General features: G+C 55.8%; 1 protein-coding gene across 1 annotated transcript; it reads left to right on the top strand.

Annotated features, from left to right (window-relative positions):
* Positions 1–750: 750 nt before the first annotated feature.
* Positions 751–21,857, top strand: LOC122392305 (nascent polypeptide-associated complex subunit alpha, muscle-specific form-like). The gene is made up of 7 exons (XM_043387002.1): positions 751–1,213; positions 13,840–14,102; positions 15,991–16,971; positions 17,366–17,528; positions 18,105–18,168; positions 18,376–18,645; positions 20,701–21,857. The coding sequence occupies exons 2-7, from the start codon at positions 13,862–13,864 to the stop codon at positions 20,956–20,958; spliced, it is 1,977 nt and encodes a 658-aa protein (XP_043242937.1). The 5' UTR covers positions 751–1,213; positions 13,840–13,861; the 3' UTR covers positions 20,959–21,857.
* Positions 21,858–22,254: the final 397 nt, after the last annotated feature.

Raw genomic sequence — 22,254 nt, 5'->3', positions numbered from 1 at the left:
GTGGGAAACGTAGAAAACCACTCGTAGAAAACCAACAGGCCCAGCGAGGGTTAAGTGAATTGAATAATTGAATTGGTAAAACGCAACGCTATGACATAACACGCCAATGAGTAGCTCGACAGATGTGATCGGCTACTGCATGAGAAAGCAACGTTACCGTGTTTATTTCATTTTTTTCATGTTCGTGTTGACATTGCTTTATGCAAATCTGTTGGTTGTTGGACCTGCAGCTCCACCTCCTCCCCGGTTCCCTTTGCTGCCATATCCCAGGGCTGCGGGCTCGGCGCCGCGCCCCTCTGCCGCTGAGGGCAGCACCGAGACCCGCCACCACCGGCGCCTCGCGCTGCAGGGTGGCTGACCTCCCAGCGCTGCCAGCCGAGCTCTCTCTCTCACTCCCCAGGCTGTTTTCCGTCTGCCGTGAGAGCTCGTCATCTCCCGACCTCCTCCGACAACTCTCCAGTGCGCCCGCTCGCCATTCATTTGCAGGTGTGTGACTCACCGCGCGCTCAGCTGATGGCCCGCTTTTGCCGCATTCCAGCCTTGGACTGTGTGACGTCATGGAGGTGGCCGAGGGGCGGGCGCAGCGGCCGCCGCTCCGGCCGCCCAGAAAGCGCCGGCCGCAGGCGCCGGCCACGGCCCGGCCTCCGCCGCAGGTGGCGCCGCCCGTGCTCCGCCTGCTGGGGCCGGCGCAGGGGGCGCCACAGTCGCCGTCCCAGCTCCCTGACGGGTCGGCCCCGCGCCCACCACCGACTGACTGCGAGGCGGCGGACCGGACGGCCCGTGCATCCCCAGCTGAGCCGTCCCGGCTGAAGCCGCCGGTGCCGACCGCCTCAAAGCCGACTTTGGCGGCGGTTCGTCGCAGCGCGTCGTCGCGGCCGCCGGTGCCGCCGCCGCCGGTCCCTCCGCGCGCGCCGCCCACCGAGGGGCACACGCGCGTGTTTCGGACCAAGTCGGCTCCGGGCGGCCACCAGGCGCGGCTGTCGGTGTTTCCGACCGCTGCCGGCACTCCGGTGGAGGTCACGGTGCTGCAGAGTGTCCCGAGTGCCGGCGGATCGGCGCCGAGTGCCGGACAGACCTCTGACGGCCCTAGCAGCCCGGAGCGCCGGGCCGCCGCCGGCTGGCCGACGCAGACGGTCACCTGGGGCTTCACCGCCTGGTCGCTGAGTCCCGGCGCATACAACCAGTATCTCCGACCGGTCAACGGACATGGCGGGTGAGTACAGCTCCAGAAGGGATGGTGACGGGGGATGTGCTCGTGCGAGGCTTGCAGTGAACTGTGACGTATGATGTGAGTGTCGGTCATCCAGGACAAGCTACTCATCAGACTGTCTGTGTTGTTGCTACACAACCGCAAATTTACCGTGTTATTTATGGGTACGTTCTGCTAGCCGGTCCTCGTCCATTCAAAGGACTGCAGAGGGTAAATCTCTGGTTATCCCAGAATCTAGTCGTAAACGCTACAACCTGCAGCGCTAATAACTCCTCAGCGTTTCTCGGAAGAAACGGAAATGGATATAATTATAAAACGCATGGCGATTCGATGAACCCTAACCCTAACCTGAAACGGTGCTAAATCAATGAAAGAAGCTGCCTTCTCCTTTCATGCGCAAAGTCCTGTGTGTTTTCTTTCGTCGATTTCCCGTTGAAGCTTTCCACAAGCTTCAATACAGCCGCGTACACCACACGCCGTTGTCGGTGCAGCGACCGCAGGTCGCCGCTGACAAAGACAACATGCCCTGGGGCCTGGTGACATCAGCGGTTCAGCACGGCGGTGCCGCTGCCGCTGCGTCAGGAGTTTCGGCAACTTATAGTGTCCGGTGCAGTGTTGACGGCTCGATCGTATGCGCCAGTCTCAACTGCATCTGACTGACATCTGCATCTGACAACTGCATCAAATGAGCGAGTCCTACACCCAGAATACCGAACACCGCCTGCGTCCAAAGCAGGCGGGACTCCCAAACAGACCCGTCCGATTTGGCGATATGGAGGAGGCCCAGAGTGACCCATCCCCCGTTTAGTCTGTTTATGGTGACGCTGCCGCTGGGTCCGTCGAGCCATCTCTGGCGGTGGAGCCGGGGTGGATCTGCATCTCTCAGCGCCGAGCGACAGGGCGCGCATTCAGCGCAGCGCGCCGGCCGCGGAGGGCGCGGCGCCGGGTGTGCGGGAGCAGGGTGTGCGCTGAGCGCCGCTGCAGCGCCGTGCAGGCCGCACCAGTGCAGTGGTGCTCCGCTCCACCGGCAGCCGGCGCCGTGTCGGACACCGGCGCGACGGCGCACCAGTCGCCGGTGACCCGGCCGCAGGGTCAGTGGTGACCGGGCCGCTCCAGCCCGTTGACGGTGTGCCTGGACAGTGGTGACCAGCTGCATCAGTCGCTAGTCACCCTAGAGCTGGCCTGCCACGAGCGGTTCCGGCCAGGCCAGAGTTCGACAGTGCTCGTGGGAGAACACTGATCAGAAGAACACCGGTCATTGGAACACCGTGACCGGTCATTGGAGCACCTGTCATTGGAACACCGGTCAGCGGAACATCGGCCAGTCTGGAGTGCGGACAGATTGTCGGGCCGGACGGAAAGGATTGCGCCGCCGCCATCCTCCCCGCCCCACAGGACAGGCGAAGAGCGGAGAGCGCAGCCAGAGCAGCCGAGTCCCCCATTCAGAGGAACGGTCCTCCCGTCACTGATCAGTGTTGCCAAGCGTGCTTTCGGGGGAGGCATTATCGTATAACACGTCTGGCGAGGCGTATACGTACAGCTGCGGGACAGGCGGTGGGCCTTTTCATAGGCGAATGCGACGGCCGACAGAGGTGAAAAAATGTGCCAACTCTCCAACCGGTGTTGGAGACAGAGTCTCTCCAAAAAGGAAGGTTGTCGGAGACACAACCACTTTCAGTTTACCTATTCTCCTTTCTCGTTGTTGCTTCTAAGTTCTTCACATTTTTCTCTCATGCACGCAAAAATTTCAGATATATTGAATCTTACTTCATCACGAGAACTTCATAGCACTATCCATTGGCTGCTCCGGAGACACCGGAGACAAAAGGTGGCAAGAAGGTGATGACTCAGAGCCGGCCGCCGAATCCATAAAGACGATTCTCTTTGACGCTTGCCGCTAAACTAGACCTTACGGCTGTCTCCGGAGACACGGAAAAATTTCAGTAGCGAAAACGTTAGCACGAATCTTGCGCACTTGTGACAACGCGGCGCAGCTTCTGAAAATGCCGTTGGGATCGTTGGGATAGAAGCGAGAGTAATGTGTTTGAAGCGACGGTAGATACCAGTTGAATCTACAAGGTAAGAGGAAATAGTGGAGTTTTAAAGCAAAAGTATATTATATATTGTAGAAAATCCATTGTGCCATTGATGTTTATTGGCTAATGCAGAAACGATCGTTTTTCTTTCATTTGTTTTATATTCCCATGGTTAACAGTTCAGAATTTAGGTCTGGGTGACTGAACTGAAGCATGACTGCATGTAAAGTTGGTGCAATACATTAATTGCTTTGTTATATCTACATATACTTTAAAAGGAAATATAAAGATAATGCTATCCCAAACATCATATTTGAACAGGTTGTGTATGGATTGTAAATCCTCTATACTAGCAATCATTTACCTACATCTAAATATTTTACAATTAAATTGCTGAAAAAAATCCTATCACTTAGGCAATCTTGCTGCTTTGATGACAGATGAAGACAGCACAAGGAGCTCTAGCAGCACATTTGCTTATATCAGGTTGAGCTATGAGCAAAACAATTACCATTTCTCCTTAAAAACTAAATTTATTCACAACTTAAGAAGCAGGCTGAAATGATCAGACAACCTGAAGTGATGTCTGTTGTTGATTGTACTTCCATTCTTTGAATTTTTTAAGGATTCAAAATAGATTAAGTCATTAGTAGGTAAGGTATTCATAAATCATATGTTTGTAATTTATAAGGCTTGATGTTTGGACTTCAGAAATAGTCTCTTGTCTTATAGCATCAGCCCATGATGCCTAAAACTTGTGTCTATGTACCTACTCATTTCACAATAAAAATGGTTTGATATTTGCAGATTATAGTGAAGAGCCTCAATGCAGGCTAACAACAAGCATTTGCCTATAGTATGGGGACTATTCCTGACCTTTCTGTTGGAGATGAGGAGCAAATGCTGCAAAGTCATCATTTTGCAAATAGGAAGGTATTCAATCTTGGTGGTTAAAGAGGCACCCATCTGGCACTTTTCAGGTAAGGTCAGGGAGCAGTTTACATAACTATGTGCGTGCATCTCAATGATTGAAACAACCAAAGCCTGACATTGGTGCTTTTTATTGTAATAATGCTATTTTCATTTTGGTTTATTTTCATACCAGCATCTTCATGGCAGATTCAGCATTTATTTATAATTGTGTTTGTCAATTTTGCTTTAAAATAGTAGGGATATGCGATATGACGTTCTCATTATCTATGCTAAGTTCATTTGAGTAACCAATTCAATCTCTTTCATTTCTTCATTTCTCTACCCCCTGCCAACGGTGGCCATGGCCATGGCGGCTGATGGCCTCGGGCCGGCAGCAGCGCCACCTGCTTTGAAAATCGGACCCCGAAGGACGCCCGGCCCGGCCCGGCCCGGCCGGCGGACCGGGCGACCGGACGGCGGGGGAGGGAGGGGGAAGGGGTCCCGACGACGGCAGCATTGAAATAGACTAACAAAATTCTTAAGAAACACTTTATCTCGAATATTCGGGAGACATTTTAAGGCAGGCGTGACGTTATTCAAATAAGACTCGCTTTTTATTGGAGAATTGGTAGGCAATAGGCATTTGCACGTTACTCATTCATTACCCTTCTGTTTTGAAATAATAACCGGTCATTATGACCATAATTACGGTATTAGCCTGCTTTGTCTGTCTTGGGTGTACACCAAAATGTTGGAAGCCTAGCTAGTAGCTAACGTAAATTTCTTCTTAATTCCAACGATTTGTTTGAACAATAGTCCTTTCAAAAGCTGACACTTGCGTCCGGCTTTGAACTAGTTTAAAATATAAACATTCAGATTTCATAAGTATTACTGATGCAACAAAATAAGTTAAACATTTTCATTACCTTGCCTATATGTAGATGAAACAGAGCAGCCGCCAACACCCACGTCCAGCCGATCTCCTCACAGCCTCCACACTGCTGCCCATTGCCCAAGGACCGACCGTAACATCTGTGTGCCATAAAATGGAACAACGGCGTCTTTCATCAGGCGGACCCCAATACGGACGCCACGCGGATCGTCCGTAATCGAACGCTTGGTACAGGGCCACTGTCGCATGGCTTAGTTCGATTTTGTCTGGTCTGATACAAGTTCTACAAGCATTGGCAAAACATCGGTGCAATAGCTATGAGCTCATGTCTCGATTTAAGGATGAGGGTGAAAGCCGGTAGCGAAATCCCAGGTGCAGTAATAAGTACAAATATACACTTCGCATTTTTGCTCGAGACATTCGTGACAGCTAAGTTTCAAATGCTGGCAACATATCAACACTGCCAGTCTTCCAGTGGGTATTGGTGGGCCCAGATGGCAGAAATATATATTTTGACGGTATTAAAGGTGACACACTACCCAAAAAGCAACCCTGAATTCAAAAACCTTACATTTCCACTTTTTAATGTTTTTTTGTGTGCTTTTGAAAATACTCCACCTTTCTTCTACCGAAACTTGGTTGTCTTTCATAGCTAAAAAAAAGCTGGAAAGGTTGAATAGATAAAGGCTTTTCGTGTAAAAGTTTTCGATTTCTCTGGAGACAGAGTCAGTATGCTAGTTCATTCAGTTGGAGACAGCCTAGACATTTTTTTCACCTCTGACGGCCGACGGCCCAACTATACTTTGGCCAGACCGGTAACAAGCCTGACTGAACAGAAGCGGCTGTGCCGAGAACGCAGTCATAGAGCGTGACCAGTCAAAGTACCGCTAACGACAGCCCATGGCAAAACAGCGGCAATAGACTGTGACCGGTCAGAGCATCGTCAACGGGAACCCACCGCACACTTTCAGCAAAGTGTCAGAAGTCAGCGTATCGTTAGCGCTCACCGTCTCCCGGAACGACTGCGACAGGCAGCCGCCAGTTCTCGGAGGCACCGCGTCTCGGTGTCTCCGATCGTGTCTCTGGATTGGGACTGTGATAACCGAGCGAAGAACAGCATTGCATCATGTCTCAGGAGACCAGCCGGTCTTTCAAAATGGAGCGCCCGACGAACCCGCCCAAACTCCGGCGAACGTCTACCATGGACAAACTAAAGGCGCTCGTACTGCAGTGAGTACCCTACCGGCACCGCCTCTCCTCGCTCTCACACTCAGTGTCTAGGCATGGATTAATTAAACTGGCCAGGCTATTGAAAGGGGGCATTTTGAAAGCCTTCTTGATTTGATATGACTTTTTTCATCGATCATATTCTTAGGTCACCAGCCTTCTTTATGGACAAACCTTTGAAATTAATGGGCCTCCGCTCTCTCTGTGCGAGGAAGTAGACCTTTAAAACGCCTTTTGGGGCGACGAACGGAGCGAGCGAGAGAGTGAGCCCTGGACGTGCGGAAGGGCGAGAGGGTAGGTACTTGCAACTGGCTTTTGCACTGCACCATACTAACCGGTCACTAGCGGTGTGCCAAATTTGAAGGCAATCAACCCAGCCGTTCCCGAGAGCTGGAAGCGGCACCCTGCACGTGCGCACGTGCAAACTGGGTCCAAATTGACTTTTGCACGGCGCTCTACCAACCGGTCCCTAACTGCTTACCAAATTTGAGCGCAATCGACCCAACCGTTCTCGAGATCTGGAAACGCCCCCTGCACGTACGCACGTGCAGTAGCACCCTAACCGTAACGCATGGAAATGGGTTGCCTAGTGGGTGCCTACCTGTATGCCAAATTTCAGCGAAATTGCCCGGGTAATTTCAGAGTAATCGTAATGGGAACAAATTTGACACCTCTTATACTATGGTCACCTAAATGCATCAAGAATAGTCAACCACGGGGTAGAAGGAATAGGGCTACCAACAAAAAAGACTGCATGTCAATCGGTCAAGCGGTTGCTGAGTTATAAGCCTCTCAAAAGCGTTACAGGCCGGGTCGGGCCGCTCATACTGAGATTTTTCCGTTATATTGAATTCGCTCGCTTCGCTCGCTCGCTTGTAATAAGCGCCAGATTCTCGCAGTCTGGTTATGCCTTATGATCTCCTTCGACCTAGCCTCCTCAAAATTCCTGACCTGATTGGCTTTGACATGACATTGACCTAAACTCGAGACTCAAGCGGACCCTTCCCAAACAAAAAGCGTGTGGAAAAAATTGTGAAATCATGAGTAAGAAATATGAGCGTATCATTTTTCCTTATTTCTTTCAGAATGAGATTAATGTTTTAAGATTGATGTGTACCCAGGCATAATGATTAAGCTATCTCAAAAGCAAACAAATGGTAAAAAAGCAGGGTTATGCGTAGGTTTTTTATCGTTTACTTTCATCTGATGACCAAAAATATTTGAATGCAATTGTAATTTAGGTTTAATTGTGGGACAACCATAATGCCTTCCGAAACATCAAACCTTCTGACCGCAATTAGTTAAGTGCGGGTGCTGATTGATATACATGACAAACTTAATTGATATTTATCCACATTGTCATTATCCATGCATTTTGTATGTGTAGGGGAGACCCGGGAGGTATGGGCCGGTTTTGTGAAATGACAATTTTCTTCCTGTGGTTAGTGGCTAGACCTGGTTTTTCACCCTTGGTACGGGGAATTGCCTTTTGCCTGTAAAGTGTACCCCATATCAGGCATCTGGAATCAACTATTTTGTCTGGAGATAACTTTAAATAAATCATGCGCTTTTTCGACTCATCAAAATACCCCGGGAGGTATGGGCCATGGACCGGGAGGTATGGGCCGGTGTCATGTTTCGAATTTTATTCTCGTCATTGAGGACAATGCTCGTAGCTGGGAGCGTTCTTGAGCTTTACAAGAGCTCAGGTACCGCATAAACGACCAAGAACCCACTTCATGGAGGTCACTTGGCCACATATTTATTTTGATAAAATCAATCACATTCCTTGACATAAGACAAAAATGTTTCAATGTTCGAATGCAATTTTGGTTAAATTTGCGAGCACACGCGGGCGCGACAAAAGATAACTTATTGAAGAGGACATTCAATGAAAACATCGGTTTATTGATTAAGGTCATCACCTGTGATCAAGCTGTGACCACAGTACAGATCATAAAATGAACACATCAGTTTCGATTGCTTGAGGCCAACCTCTGACCACATGACAGTAGAGATCATTAAATGAACACAATAATTTCTATTGCTTGAGGTCATCAACCCGTGACCACATGGCAGTTTTCTTAACTCATAAAAACGCAAGTTCATTTATCGACTAGAAGACCGTTTGACTGAGAGCTCGGTACCCGTGCACTCGGATCCAGTCCGGGTCATCCTCGTCGAAGGCCTCAAGGGCCTGAACGACGTAGCGGGAGGTGACCGTGCCCCGTCGCCCGGCTCCTCTGACGGCCACGAGGAGGAAGTCGCCCATTTTCATCTGCGCGGGGGAGAGCTCGGCGACCGGCTCGGCGGTCATTGAGGAGCCCGACCCTCTCTTCCTCCATCTCAGCACGGTCGACGTCGGCGCCGCTGTCGCTCGTTTCCGCTTCCGCTATCTGCTCCTCTCTCTGCTTCTCTTCGTCCAGCTGAATTTTCTTGGCCTTCGGGCGAGCCTTGGCGGCGGCGGTGGCTTGCTCGAGCTTCTTCTTTTCCGGACTGGACGTCAGGATAACGGGAAAGCGTTTGCCGCGCCCTCTTCCGCACCCTCGCATGCGGGGGCAAGCAACGGGGAACGGGCGAATCTCTTGTGGCGTCACTGCCATCGGCGTCGACGGTCCTGGCTCGGCCGACCACGGGGCCGCTCTCTCCGTGTTCGATGTCTCCCCCGTGGGAGCAGGGGCAGGGGACGGGAGAGCAGCCAAAAAGTCCGCGTCGGTGAAGCCCGTCGGGTTCGGAGGCCAGACGCTGGACTTTGCGAATCCCGCCATGATGTTTACCATGGAGAAGGCGCGGGTGAAGGCCTTGTTGACCGGGGCGGCGAGGTCGTGGATTGAAATTGTCCGGCCTGGGTTGCGGTGGTGCCAGGCGTTTATTTCCTCAGAGTAGAATGTCTTGAACGGCGCCATCACCGACACATCGAGAGGTTGCATTCGGTGGCTGCAGTGCGCCGGCAGCGTCACAATCACAACCCCGTGCCCCCGGGCGATGTTGATGACCTGGAGGGTGACATGGGAGCAGTGATTGTCGAATACGAGGAGCTGCGGGTTCTGCTCCGTGGCGCCCATGTGGCTGATGAAGTGTGAAAGCGCCTTAGGGAACGTCTCCTTGTCCATCCAGCCCGAGTCGTTCGCGAGGATGAGTGATCCCGGTGGAGCGTCGGTCGCCCAGTGAGGCTGCACTCGTTTTCGCGGATACAGCAGCACCGGGGGGAGCGCTCGGCCCGCAGCGCTGACGCAAGCGCACACGGTGATGAGAACTCCCCGCTCAGCGCTTGCAACGGCTCCTACCTGACGGGTTCCGGTCGGGCTGAGCAGCTTGGGCGCCTTCGTGACAGTTGTGATTCCTGTCTCGTCGAGGTTCCAGACTGAGCAAGGGCCGAAATCGTGCTCGAGGAGTGCAGCGGAGAGGGCCTCATGGAAGCGCTGAACGTTGGTTGGGTTGAATGCTTGAGACCGAGCAATGCTCGTGTTTTCTGGAGTCCGGAGGGAGAGTCCGCTTCTTCTCCGGAAAGCGAAGCACCACTCCTCGCCAGCAGCCTTGTTAACCTCCCAGCCGCTGGGAAGCTTCTTTCCCAGCTTCTTAGCGTAGTCGTAGGCGAGCTCGGCCAAGGCCTTACTGGTGAGGCCGAAGTGCATGGCCGCACTCTTTTCCGCGTAGTCGAACAGGCTCTTTTCTTCGTCTTGGCTGAAGACCGTGTTAGAGAAGGTCTTCGACACCTTCTTAGCCTGTTCTCCCTCCGGTGTGGCCTGGAGGTACCGGTCGAGAGTCTGCCGTCCGATGTTGTACGTTCGGGAAGCTTCCCGAATGCTGATCTCCTTTCTCCGGATGCGCTCGATCGCCGTCTGGAGATCCGAGTTTGAAAACGACCCCTTCGTCGTCGTTCGCTGCCATGTCTGCGGCATGACACTGACAGTCTGACACCCACTGTGAAGGTAAATTATTGGGGAATGCCGATACAACACAATCTCCGCTAAGCTCACATCACCCTTCCTCAGAAACTAACGGGAGACTAGCGCAGGTCACCGACCAACTCTCACTGTCCAATGCCCATCCCGGCCGGCGCTGCACGGAGCCGGACGGCCCCTCGCAGGTAGGCAACCCGCACAGCACCGGCAGCCGCGGGCGGTCAGCTGACTGACCGGCCGGCAGCAGGCGAGCGGCGGGCCGCGAACGGCCGACCCGCCTGGCGGCGAGGAAGGGGAGGGGTAGGGAGGAGCTCGAACACCCGGCTACACAAACATGTTCTTGTGCATCAATCATGCTGCATAATTGATGCAAAGGTGCAAAATTCCTGCACATTCTGTCATCACTGAGGAATTCAATCAAATTGTTACACGTTTAAATATTCATTTGATAGCCCTTGTCCCATGGCAGAGCTGAACCGGGAGGTATGGGCCGGCCCGAACCTCCCGGGGATGAGTGGCCCGAACCTCCCGGTTAGGACGCCAAAATGTGCGCAGCATCTCAGCTTATAATCTTGCAAACAAGTTTCATATAGACAACCCAGTCTTAATTTGCATGCTTTGAACTTTATGTTAGCGATGGTGTGACATTATAAAACAAACCTGGTTCACATAAATCACGAATTTTCTGTATATACCGGATTTTACTTGAGGAGGGCAAAAACGCATTATCACCGCCCATTGCCAAAGGAGACTGAGGAAGATTTCGGAAATCACGTGGGTTGTATAACGAAATGGCTGCTACCAGATTAAGCGGTCAGATTGCAAACAATACGCTAAACTTCTTCAAAACGGCGATGGCCCATACCTCCAGGGGGCCCATACCTCCCGGGTCTCCCCTACTTGGCGGTGAAATTTACTGACTAGACAGAAAACTGACGGTACCACAGATTCGCTGCTCTTTAGGTATGCTCATTGCCATCATCACCGAGACATTTGCGTAGTTAGTTTACTGAGGCTGCCACTGCGGCCGGTTGCAGCCTCAGTCCCCGGCGGCCTTTCATCATCCCAGGGACTGGTGCAGGGGAGAGGTCGCGCCACTAGATGGGATCCAGACGGATCGCCGTCCCACCAGCCCAGTGGTAAACAGTCAATATTGTTGCAGGCGTGCCCGGTCGCCTCTGCCCGTCATCAACATTCCATCGCCGGCGCCACGGCGTCATTTACCGCGAGTCTGTCGTCTCAGGCCTGGACAGATGTCTGGCCACACTCGCAGCCTGCATGTCCAGCACTGTAGCTCTCGCAGCCCCGTGGTTAAAACCCCGGGGGTCCAGGGCAGACTCCGGCCAGGGCCCATGGTGACGACATCGCGCACCGCGCCGAATATTTACTGATCCGGTCACCTGAGCCGGCCGGTGGGCGTCAAAAGAGCGCGGCGGGGCGGCGAACGGTGCGTCGGACCGGAGTCGGCGCGGTCCCGCTCTGGAGGTCACTCCATATCGTGTACACCACTGGCCCGCTCGAAGGTCACTGTGTATCGTGTCCAGTGTACACTGCTGGCCGGCCTGCACGGCCCGGCCCGTGTCAATAAACACAGGGCGACACTGGACGGGCTGAGCGGGCCGCTCCCTGCTGCGGCCGGCCGCTCGACCTTTCTGATCCGGCCAGCCGCTCGTCCCCTCCGGCCGGCCGCCCCCCGACCCTTCTGGTCCGGTCCACTGGTCTGGGTGGTCCAGACCTCTGCACTGGTCCTCTTACCGGCCGGCCGGCTAATCGTCCTACCCGGATCGGGCCGAGCAAAACAGCCACAGTTTGTAAATGTTCAACAATGGTTTGAGATGCCCCAGTTAATAGGCTATTACCCGTCCTGCTGAGACATGTGTGACTCACAGCTCTCTCTGGCCTCGGCGGGACATCACATGGCAGTGCTCGTGAGCCGCCCGGTCGGCCTGTCTCCCTGGCCGTCTATCGCTGACAGTCACCCTATATACACCGGTCCCGGGCGGGTCAGATCAGAGGCAGCCTGCCGGCCCCGCAGCCAGATCGGAGGCAGCCTGCCGACCCCGCAGCCAGATCAGGGGCAGCCTGCCGACCCCGCAGTCAGATCAGAGGCAGCCTGCCGACCCCGCAGTCAGATCAGAGGCAGCCTGCCGACCCCGCAGTCAGATCAGAGGCAGCCTGCCGACCCCGCAGTCAGATCAGAGGCAGCCTGCCCTCCCTGCAGCCAGCGCCGTGTATCGGCACCCCCAGTCCGGCGCCGCATGCAGAGTCGCTTCCCGGCAACATGAAGGATCGGCGGGGTGGCCGTCTGCGGAAATGGCATTTAAATTGCAAATAAGAAGGCGTGTTCAATTCCCCCACGTGAACTCCTCTGTCACTAATAATTGGCAGTTACTAGTGAAGTCTTTATTCTGCGGCTTCCCGATGGGTAGGTACCTAGCGTGCTTCTTCATGCAAGAAAAACAAAACAAAAAAATCAAAATGGACAACGGTTGAATACTAAATTGCTTTAAAAGGGCACCGGCAAAGTTAAGTTACTTATACTAACTTAGTAGAATGCGAGAGCACGGAATTCTAGCATTTCAGTCAATAATGGCGGTTCATATACGAGTAGGTATTCTTGGATGCCTAACGTTGAGAAGCTACGCTGTTGGTTGTTGGAAGCAATGCGTTAAGACTATGTATATGTATGTATATTGGCCGGTGGAAGTCATTCCAAGCATACCATCGGAGTAGTGTACAGCGGCCAAAACGAAGTTCAGTGTTATGCCAGGACAAAATAAGCGTCCGTCCGCCCCTAGCCCGGATCGGTGTCGGGTTGTCCGAAATAGCCGGCCAGGTCGGCCGGGGGTGAGACATGACCGGACTGGCTGGGGTTCATGCCAGGTTCTGTAGGCGGGATTGGCCGCTGTACCGCGCTAGTGAGGGCGCCGCACAGTCGAGTGTTTGGACATGACGCGATTTAGCGACCTCGACAGCGACCAGGGCGCCGGGTGGCCAGGCCAGGTTCTCAGAGAGGGGTGAGGACCGATGCCAGAGACGACAGGTCACCGGGTCACTCGAGGACACCTCACAGATGGTGCCGGTGACGGGTCGCGGGTCACTGGTGAGTGGTGGTGTCAGGCCCGGGGTTGTGGGGTGCTGTTAACGGGTCACTCGAATCACTCTGTAGGGGACGCTCGTCTGCTGATTGAGGTGATGTCGGCTGCTGGGGTGATCTGGAACCTGTTCAGCCCCTGTGTTTTGACCGCGATGCATTTCGCAATCCGTAATCGATGCGGACAAGATCACATCAAACACTGCAGGAGTCCTTGTTTATATGATCAAGATGAATCAATCTTCGTCTTGCAAGCGATCAACAATGTAAACAGCACAGCTTAACAGAACATCATGCCACTCTAATGAGATCACAGTTTCGTCGTTTTTTTCCTCAGGACGGTAAAATCATTCTCCTTTATAATTGCTGCCTTTCCACCAACGGCATCAAACCCACGGTCATCATCAGGCCCACGGTCATCTTATGAGTGAACGGGACGCAGGACAATTGCAATTGACTGTTAGCTGATAATTGTGTTCGTTGTTTCAAAGCAGAAGCATCACGGTTACGTACCAAGCCCTCCCAGATGTGACTGTTTAATTCCCGCTCCCTCTCCTCCGTAGGACTTACCACAAGGACTCGTACATGGCGCACCGGCGTGACTGGCGTCAGGGCCTTGGCCACGAGGGTCGCTACCGGCGCACGGAGTCGCCGTCCCCGGCCGGCGAGCGGCGCCGACCCAGCTGGCCAGTGGCGCTCTCGCCGCCGACCATCGCGCGCAGCGTGTCGTACGCCGCGCCCAGCCGGCAGGGCCCTCAGCCGGCGCCGCTGCGGCTGCCGCACCCGGCCAGCGCCGAGGGGCTCCACCCGGCGCCCTCCGACACAGGTGAGCGGCTCCACCCGGCGCCCTCTGATACAGGTGAGCGGCTCCACCCGGCGCCCTCCGACACAGGTGAGCGGCTCCACCCGGAGCCCTCCGACACAGGTGAGCGGCTCCACCCGGCGCCCCCCGACACAGGTGAGCGGCTCCAGCCGGCGCCCTCCGACACAGGTGAGCGGCTCCACTGGGCGCCCTCCGACACAGATGAGCGGCTCCACCCGGCGCCCTCTGATACAGGTGAGCGGCTCCACCCGGCGCCCTCTGATACAGGTGAGCGGCTCCACCCGGCGCCCTCCGACACAGGTGAGCGGCTCCACCCGGCGCCCTCCGACACAGGTGAGCGGCTCCACCCGGCGCCCTCTGATACAGGTGAGCGGCTCCACCCGGCGCCCTCTGATACAGGTGAGCGGCTCCACCCGGCGCCCTCCGACACAGGTGAGCGGCTCCACCCGGCGCCCTCTGATACAGGTGAGCGGCTCCACCCGGCGCCCTCTGATACAGGTGAGCGGCTCCACCCGGCGCCCTCCGACACAGGTGAGCGGTCCCTCTGACACAGGTGAGCGGACCCCCGGACACAGGTGAGCGGACCCCCGGATACAGGTGAGCGGTCCCCTTCGACACAGGTGAGAGGACCTACGGACACAGATGAGCGGCTCCACCCGGCTCCCACTGACACAGATGAGTGGCTCCACCTGCTGATCCAATCATCAGGTCCATTCCGCGTAGCTTGCTTCGAATTAGGCATCACTTGATTCTTACTCCCGTAACACGTGATGTTTTGCCGTTAACTTTGTGATAATAAATCGACGTTCGTCGTAGCTACTGAAACCGCGGAGGCTATCCGGACGCTTTCCCGCTCGTATTCACCTCCCGCAGCGCTTGCCGTTCGAGTCTCTCTGTCTCCGTCACGCCATTATTTCAATCGGCGACAACCACCCGTCTGGTAAGCTGCAGATTGCGTTTATTGGCGCCGTGCGCTGCCCATTGGCCGGCTATCGCTCCATCTCTACTGTCCCCACCTCAGTCAAGCACCCCCCCCCCCCTTACACACACACTCCCTATGAATGACCTGGAATGTGGGTCGACCACGCCCTCCTCCCTCCCTCTGTCTCCCCCTCCTCCCTCCCTCTGTCTCTCTCTCCTCTCTCCGTCCCGCGGCGCACACTCTCCCTCTGTCGGCTCTCGTCGAGGATGCTGCAGCAAAGGTGCAGTGTGCAACAACAATAGTGGTGCATACGCTGCAGCGAGCTCGAGGAGCTCAGCACGACACTGACTAATTGCGCCGCGCCCTGATGGATGTTGTGTATGGACATTTCAAGGCGAGGCACCAGCCCGGGTTGGAAACGAGAACAAGTTATCATTCGTGATATGACCTTTACGTCATGTAGAAACAAACGTTTATTCATTCGTTTGTCCTTGGAGTCTGTCCGGAGAGCACGCTGTGCGGACCCGCCGTCGATAGCTAACGATCCGGCTCGCTTCACATTTGGGCCGCACTCGACTGGCCGATAAGGGAACTAACAGCTTAGAAGGTGATTTTGATGTGGCGTTTAACGAGGGGTGGGTTCAGACTTGTTAAGAACAGGGTCAGATATCACATGTCTGTCCAGATTTTCGCCTTGAACCGTGTCCAGCCAGATGCCGAGTAATCGGTTGGTCGTGCAACTCAGCGCTTGTCTCGGTACTTGTACGCAATTATCACAGTGGAACAGTTTGTGACTAATGGAACCGTTCGGAGAAATTTGCAATTCGAACGAAGCAATAATTTGCCGAGATAGGCTTTGTACCTTTCATGTCATAGCTTTGAGCTCAACAACAAACCGCGCTGAACCTCGCGAACTTTAGTAATAGGTATTTTTATCTGTAATTCCGTACCCCTTCCGTCCCTCCTCAGACGAGAGTCAGTGGTGGGCGTCGGACAGCCAGTCGACAGCCGGGCCGCCCTCTCCGAGCGGCAGTCTGTCGGCGCCCACTGCCGGTCCGCCGTCGCCCAGTGGCAGTCTGGGCACGCTGCCCCTGCCGACAGCCGGCGGCAGTCGGACCCTGCCCCCGCCGTCACCCGGCGGCAGTCGGACCCTGCCCCCGCCGTCACCCGGCGGCAGTCGGACCCTGCCCCTGCCGACAGCCGGCGGCAGTCGGACCCTGCCCCTGCCGACAGCCGGCGGCAGTCGGACCCTGCCCCTGCCGACAGCCGGCGGCAGTCGGACCCTGCCCCTGCCGACAGCCGGCGGCAGTCGGACCCTGCCCCTGCCGACAGCCGGCGGCAGTCGGACCCTGCCCCCGCCGACCCCCGAGACCAGACCCCGCCACCACTCGGCCGGCTCGATCGGCAGCGGCCGTCAGCTCAGCGCCATCTCCATAGAGGTGGTACCCCCGGCCGAGTCCGGCGGGCAGTCGGAGCCGGCCGTCGCCGCCGACGAGGAGGTGTTCGCCGCCGCCGTGCCGCCGACGGCGCTGCCCGAGGACGATACCGCTGAGAGCGACGCGGGCGACGCGCCGGAGGAGGCCGGGCCGACTCCTGCCGTCGGCGACGGGCCGTCAGCGGGGCAGCCGCCAGCGCCGTCCCCGCCGCCGGCCCGCCCGGCGCCTCCGCGGCCCGGCGGCCGGCGCGGCTCGGTCGACCTGCTGTCGGTCAGCCCGGCCAGCCCCGGGGTCAGCCGGCGTCCCTCGCTGCCGGCCTCTGCCGGTCAGGCCGACGCCCGGCCACCGGCGCCGCCGGCCGTCAACGGGGTGCACCGCGCCTCGCGGGTGGCGGCCGGCCTGGCGTGGTCGGAGCGGCAGACGGCCAGGGACCTGCTGAACCCGCGCCACCTGCCAGAGGCCACGGCCGCCCAGCAGGAGACCTGGCGCCGCCGCGGCTCCGGCGCCGCAAAAGGTGAGCCACGACTCGCACTGCGCGTACCGCGGGATCTCAGCGAACGGTAAGGACACTTTGAGCTCCCGTTACTCAACGCAAAAAGGCGCCGGGTATTCAACTCAGACCCAAACCAAGTGCGGCAGCTTCTCACAATGTGTTAAACATGCGCCGGCTGGACTGAAGAAGCTGCTGAATTCGGCAGCGGGAGAACCGCGCTCTGAGTCAAAGTCCCTCAAAGCGGTACGCATGAGACGTCTAGTGGCGGGATTGGGCACACTTTGTTAGGACTCTCACTGACAGCTGCAGAGCTCCAGTTTCAGGTTCATCGTCAGAAAACCTGAACATGTTAATGTCGTTCCCATTTCCCTCATTAGCTGTCTGCTCTCCGTGTGACCGGCGTCCCTGCCGTCAGTGGCAGGTACCGCGGGTGACGTCTCGCCGGCCGACCTGCCCTGGCTGGTGCGGCCCGACGTGACGTCACTGCCTCTGACGGTGACTTCACACCAGGTGGGCACCGGCCGGAGGATCCCGCTGATCGTGACGGCGCCCGTGGATCCGACCATCGACACGGCGCTGTGAGTACAGGCGGCCTCTAATGTCGCAAACCCACCCGGGTCACCGTCAGGTCAGCTTTTGTGTCTTGTTCCGAGCTTGTTCTCCGTTCAGGTCCCGATATGCCACCATGTATCATGATATGCATCCCGATTTGCATCATGCCATCCACCGCCGAGTGTTCCCCGTCCACCCCCCGTCTGTCCGGCTGGTCACCCACTCCTCACGGGCTCTGAGACTGAATTTTAAACGGCATAGGCAGCTCTCCGTATCGCGCTTACCAATTCAGTGACCGAAGTCGCGGGCTGAGCTGGAATTGAACCATCACGACGCTGTCGTTCAACATGCCGAGTAGCCCACTCTACTGTTGTCGCTGGCTGGATCGGCCAGTCTGGACGCGTCTGTCCGTCACGGTGGACGCCGAGGTGGCTCTATATTTAGCATAGAACAAGAGGCGATCGGCTTGGTTGGTGGTGTTCATCTTTGCGCGGTTATCACAGATGAACATAGAGAATCACGACTTATATTGGTTCCAACGATGCACTCTTCTGTGAATGCAGTACTGACCGGCTTGTGGATTTGTTTTTACCGGTTCTCAGATCATCCGGTTCGGAGTCTTCAGTTAGCGACCCGGACAACGCCGAGGCCATACGACAGCGGCAGGTAGGTCCCTAAGTTCTCCCTAAGGGTGGAGTAGCCCATATCCGCTTACGAAGTACCGAAAGGAAAGCATTACTCCTTCTTTGACCACACAGTGTCGCATACAGTACCCAGTTCTGGCCCTGGGCTGTGGGGCAGTATACCCTCAGCACCGGCCCTTGTCGACTGTCAGGGACAGGGTCACCGCTCACCCCCCCCCCCCGTCCCCAGGGCGAGCTGTCGGCGTCACTGGCGCGCCAGCTGGCGGCTCTGCGTGAGGAGCAGCGCGCCGTGGAGGAGGAGGCGGCGGCCAACGCGGCGCTGGGCGCGGCCGTGGCGGCGCGCGTGGAGCAGCTGGCGCGCCCCTCTGAGGCCGAGCGGTACCGCGCCGCCGTCGACCAGGTGTCTACCATCACCAGCCTGCTGCTGGGTCTGGCCGGCCGGCTGGCGCGCACAGAGGCCGCCCTGGCCGCCCTGCCGCCGCACTGTCCCGAGGAGAAGGTGAGCAGAGACACCTGACGGCAGCTGGCGGAACGACAGGTACGGTCCCTGACCGTGGCGCGGCGCCCTGGTAGGATGGCCTGCTCAGTGCTCAGTGCTCAGGCATTGATGTAGTGCATGCAGGGGAGATTGAGCGGGGGCTGAAAGTGTTACAAGGACCTGTGAAAGCAGCTCCCAACCCTTGATCAGTGATCGGAGCTGACTGGTCACTGGTCAGAGAGCCCCGGCCAACTGGAGTGCTGTCACACCACGGCGACTGGGATAGCCCGGGTGTGGTATTAGTTACTGGGTGGTCGGCTGACCGATTAAATAGCCTCGTTACCTGCAGTGTCGGTCATTAGTCGCATTATCTCGGGAGACCGGAAATGAAAGCGACCTTACCTACTGCCGTGATCAAACGGAATTAGCCGCATTAGCAGAAATCAGCCAAATTAGGTGATAATGAAGCAGCGAATAAAAAGGCGCGGATGAAGTGGACGTTGTAGTCGACATACTTAATTCTAATTACTTGGATTTTAAACTTCAATTTAACCCGCGCCCCACTGGGGTCTGCGTATAACACGCCCTACTGGGGGGGGGGGGGGGGCTCTCCATAGCCTCCCCCCCTCCTAACTCCGAAACTAATGGGCCGATCGTCAAAATTCAAACGGCGTCTGATAGCCCCGGAAAAACTGTCGAGCGAAACCTAATTTCATTGACCTCGACGTCACCGATGACGTCAAAGGTCAGGTCAAAGTAAAAATTATTAGCATTTTGGCTTGTTCACATTTTGGGCTCTGGCCGCCGTCTTATAAGTCAGATCAGGCTCATTTTTGGCTTACACACTCGTGAACAGATGCTCTAGATACCTTGAGGGTACCAAACTTATACTTTGATTTTCAGGTCAGGGTCAGGTCATCAAAGGTCACGGAAATATTATATCATGCGTCGGTCACGTGACACATGTTTTATGGTCCATTTAGGCCATAGATTTCGAATTTGATGTCGTTTGTGTCATTCGAGGTCATTTTGAGTCGAATTTAGCTTAGGTCAGGTCACGTTCAGGTCAAAAAAGGTCAAATTTTGAAGTTAAAATTTTTCAACAAAAAAGGCGTCTATTGGATGCAGTTTGACTTCAGGAACACAATGGTGCTATTTATATTGGTGTACAATGTCAAATACGTACTGAAAAATTTATTTGAAAAATTAATAACTGTGATTTTTTTGCAATAATGCGTATAACTTGGCCATTTTTGAAGACATTTAGCTAAAGCTTGCTAGAGTTAGTCATAAGCATGCGTTCTGTGACTGTCACATATATATCCGTTTTTTTTCGAAAAGTCAAAAACTTTTTGAAAAAAAAAAATATAATATAAATTTTGAATATTATTGTATAAAATTTTCGTAATTTTCAAAATTTCGCAAATCCGAGATAGCAGTTTGATAGCGCAGTCAATTCTGAGTCCTTTCAGGCAAAGAAATTGGATCTAGCCTAAAAACTGAGCTCTTGGGAGCGATTGCCGTGGTTCAATGTTTTGCGTCGAAATCGGCCGAACATGACGTCACTCTGACGTCATTTCCGGCCGACCTATGGTAGCTACGAAGTTCAAATTTTGACACAAGGTGTCCAATTGATGCAGCCGAAGGTACGGAAAGTTTGGCGTCGATACGTCAAGTGGTTTGGAAGTTATTGCAGAAAAACGGGAGGGGGGCTATGAATAGCCCCCCCCCCCCAGTGGGGCGCGGGTTAAAAAGGGAATAATGCTCGGAAAAGCAGCTCGGAATAGCAGACCGAAAGGCTTTTCAGATTCTGATTTTCAGCTCGGAAAAGCATGTTGGAATAGCAGACCGAAAGGCTTTTCAGATTCTGATTCTCAGCTCGAAAAAGCATGTTGGAATAGCAGACCAAAAGGCTTTTCAGATTCTGATTTTCAGCTCGGAAAAGCATGTTGGAATAGCAGACCGAAAGGCTTTTCAGATTCTGCATCTTTTTTACATTTCCTCGGGACATCGCTTATCATGTTGGCCCAGCATGTTTCCCCTCCTTTCAGTCACCGTGCCGTGCCCCCGTTCCAGGCCCTGCTGACCAGCAAGCGGGACAAGCTGTCGGACCAGCTGTCGGAGGCGCGCCAGCTGGAGGAGGGCGTCCGCCGGCGCCGCCAGCTGGTCGACACCTGTCTGGAGCGCTACCTCAGCAGCGACGAGCTCGCCGACCACAGGCACTTTGTCCAGACCAAGGCCAAGCTGATCCAGGACGCGCGCGAGATCGAGGACAAGATCCGCCGAAAGGAGGAGCAGCTGGCGGCGCTGAGCCGCGCGGCGCTCAGCACCTGACGGACTGGGGGTACGGGGTCAGTGCAGCGCCACCTACCGGTCACAGGGACCTGCAGCGCCTTACACCTGCCGCGGTGACCTGCAGCGCCGCCTACCGGTCACATAGACCTGCGGCGCCACCTACCGGTCACAGGGACCAGCAGTGCCATATACCTGCCGTGATGACCTGCAGCGCCGCCTACCGGTCACAGGGACCTGTAGCGCCACCAGCCGGTCACATGGCCCTGCGGCGCCACCTACCGGTCACAGGGGCCTGCAGCGCCACCTACCGGTCACACGGACCTGCAGTGCCATGCACCTGCCGCAGTGACCTGCAGCGCCGCCTACCGGTCACAGGGAGTTGTAGCGCCACCAGCCGGTCACAGGGACCTGCAGTGCCACCAGCCGGTCACAGGGACCTGCAGTGCCATATACCTACCTGCCGCAGTGACCTGCAGCGCCACCAGCCGGTCACAGGGAACTGCAGAACCAACTGTCGGTCACAGGGACCTGCAGTGCCATACGCCGATGTGGAGACCTTTAGTGCCATCTGCCAGCCGGGCCGGGCTGACCTGCCGGAATCTGCCCTCCTCTCCCTACAAAGGGTCAGTGACGGTCACTGTGTGGCCTGGGACCGGAACCGTGCGTGCCGGAACCGGCGGCTCTGGCTGTGATAAATGGAGGAGGCCGGAGCTAGAACGGTTCGTCAGTAGCGCAGCGGTACCGCGGTGACAGAGCTATGTCCGCGATATATGTCAGGCTAGTCGCCTGAGTCACCGGGTGTGCCCGACACCAAAACCGAGGGTCCAATCTCGCTGTGTTTTGACTGATGTCGATATTTGTACGGTGCCACCAACGGGTCACTTATCCAGCATGTGTAATTGCATTAATGTCTGATAATACACGCCGAACGCCTATTATTCACCGACAGTGAGCTAAAGACCTGAATAATTCATAGTTCGGTACCACAGATCCGGCTTTAGGCGGCGTCAACACTCCGTGTCGGTGGAGGGACGTTTGGCGAAGAGCCCAACCGGCCCGGACCGCGCCGCGTATCGCTACGAAATACGAGCGGATCTCGGAAATACGAGCGGACGTCGGACGCGTCGGACGCTGGCCAAATCGGTGAGCCCCGGGAGTGGTGTGCCGTCACGCAAACTGCCGGCGCCGACGCTTCTGCCGACGAACTGCCGCGGGCGGCGGCGACGGGAGCGACGCGGACGGCGCCGGGGCGGCGGGCGGCACCGGCCGGGCGCGCGGCGCTCCGAACACCGCGGGCTGGTCGATAGAAGCGCGTCTGCGCCGGGCGGGGCCGCC

The sequence above is a fragment of the Amphibalanus amphitrite genome, unplaced genomic scaffold (genome assembly GCF_019059575.1).
Source record: "Amphibalanus amphitrite isolate SeventyFive unplaced genomic scaffold, NRLGWU_Aamphi_draft 000481F_arrow, whole genome shotgun sequence".
NCBI lineage: Eukaryota > Metazoa > Arthropoda > Thecostraca > Balanomorpha > Balanidae > Amphibalanus > Amphibalanus amphitrite.
Note: the sequence above shows the minus strand (reverse complement) of the source record. Positions and strands in the feature narration are given on the sequence as shown.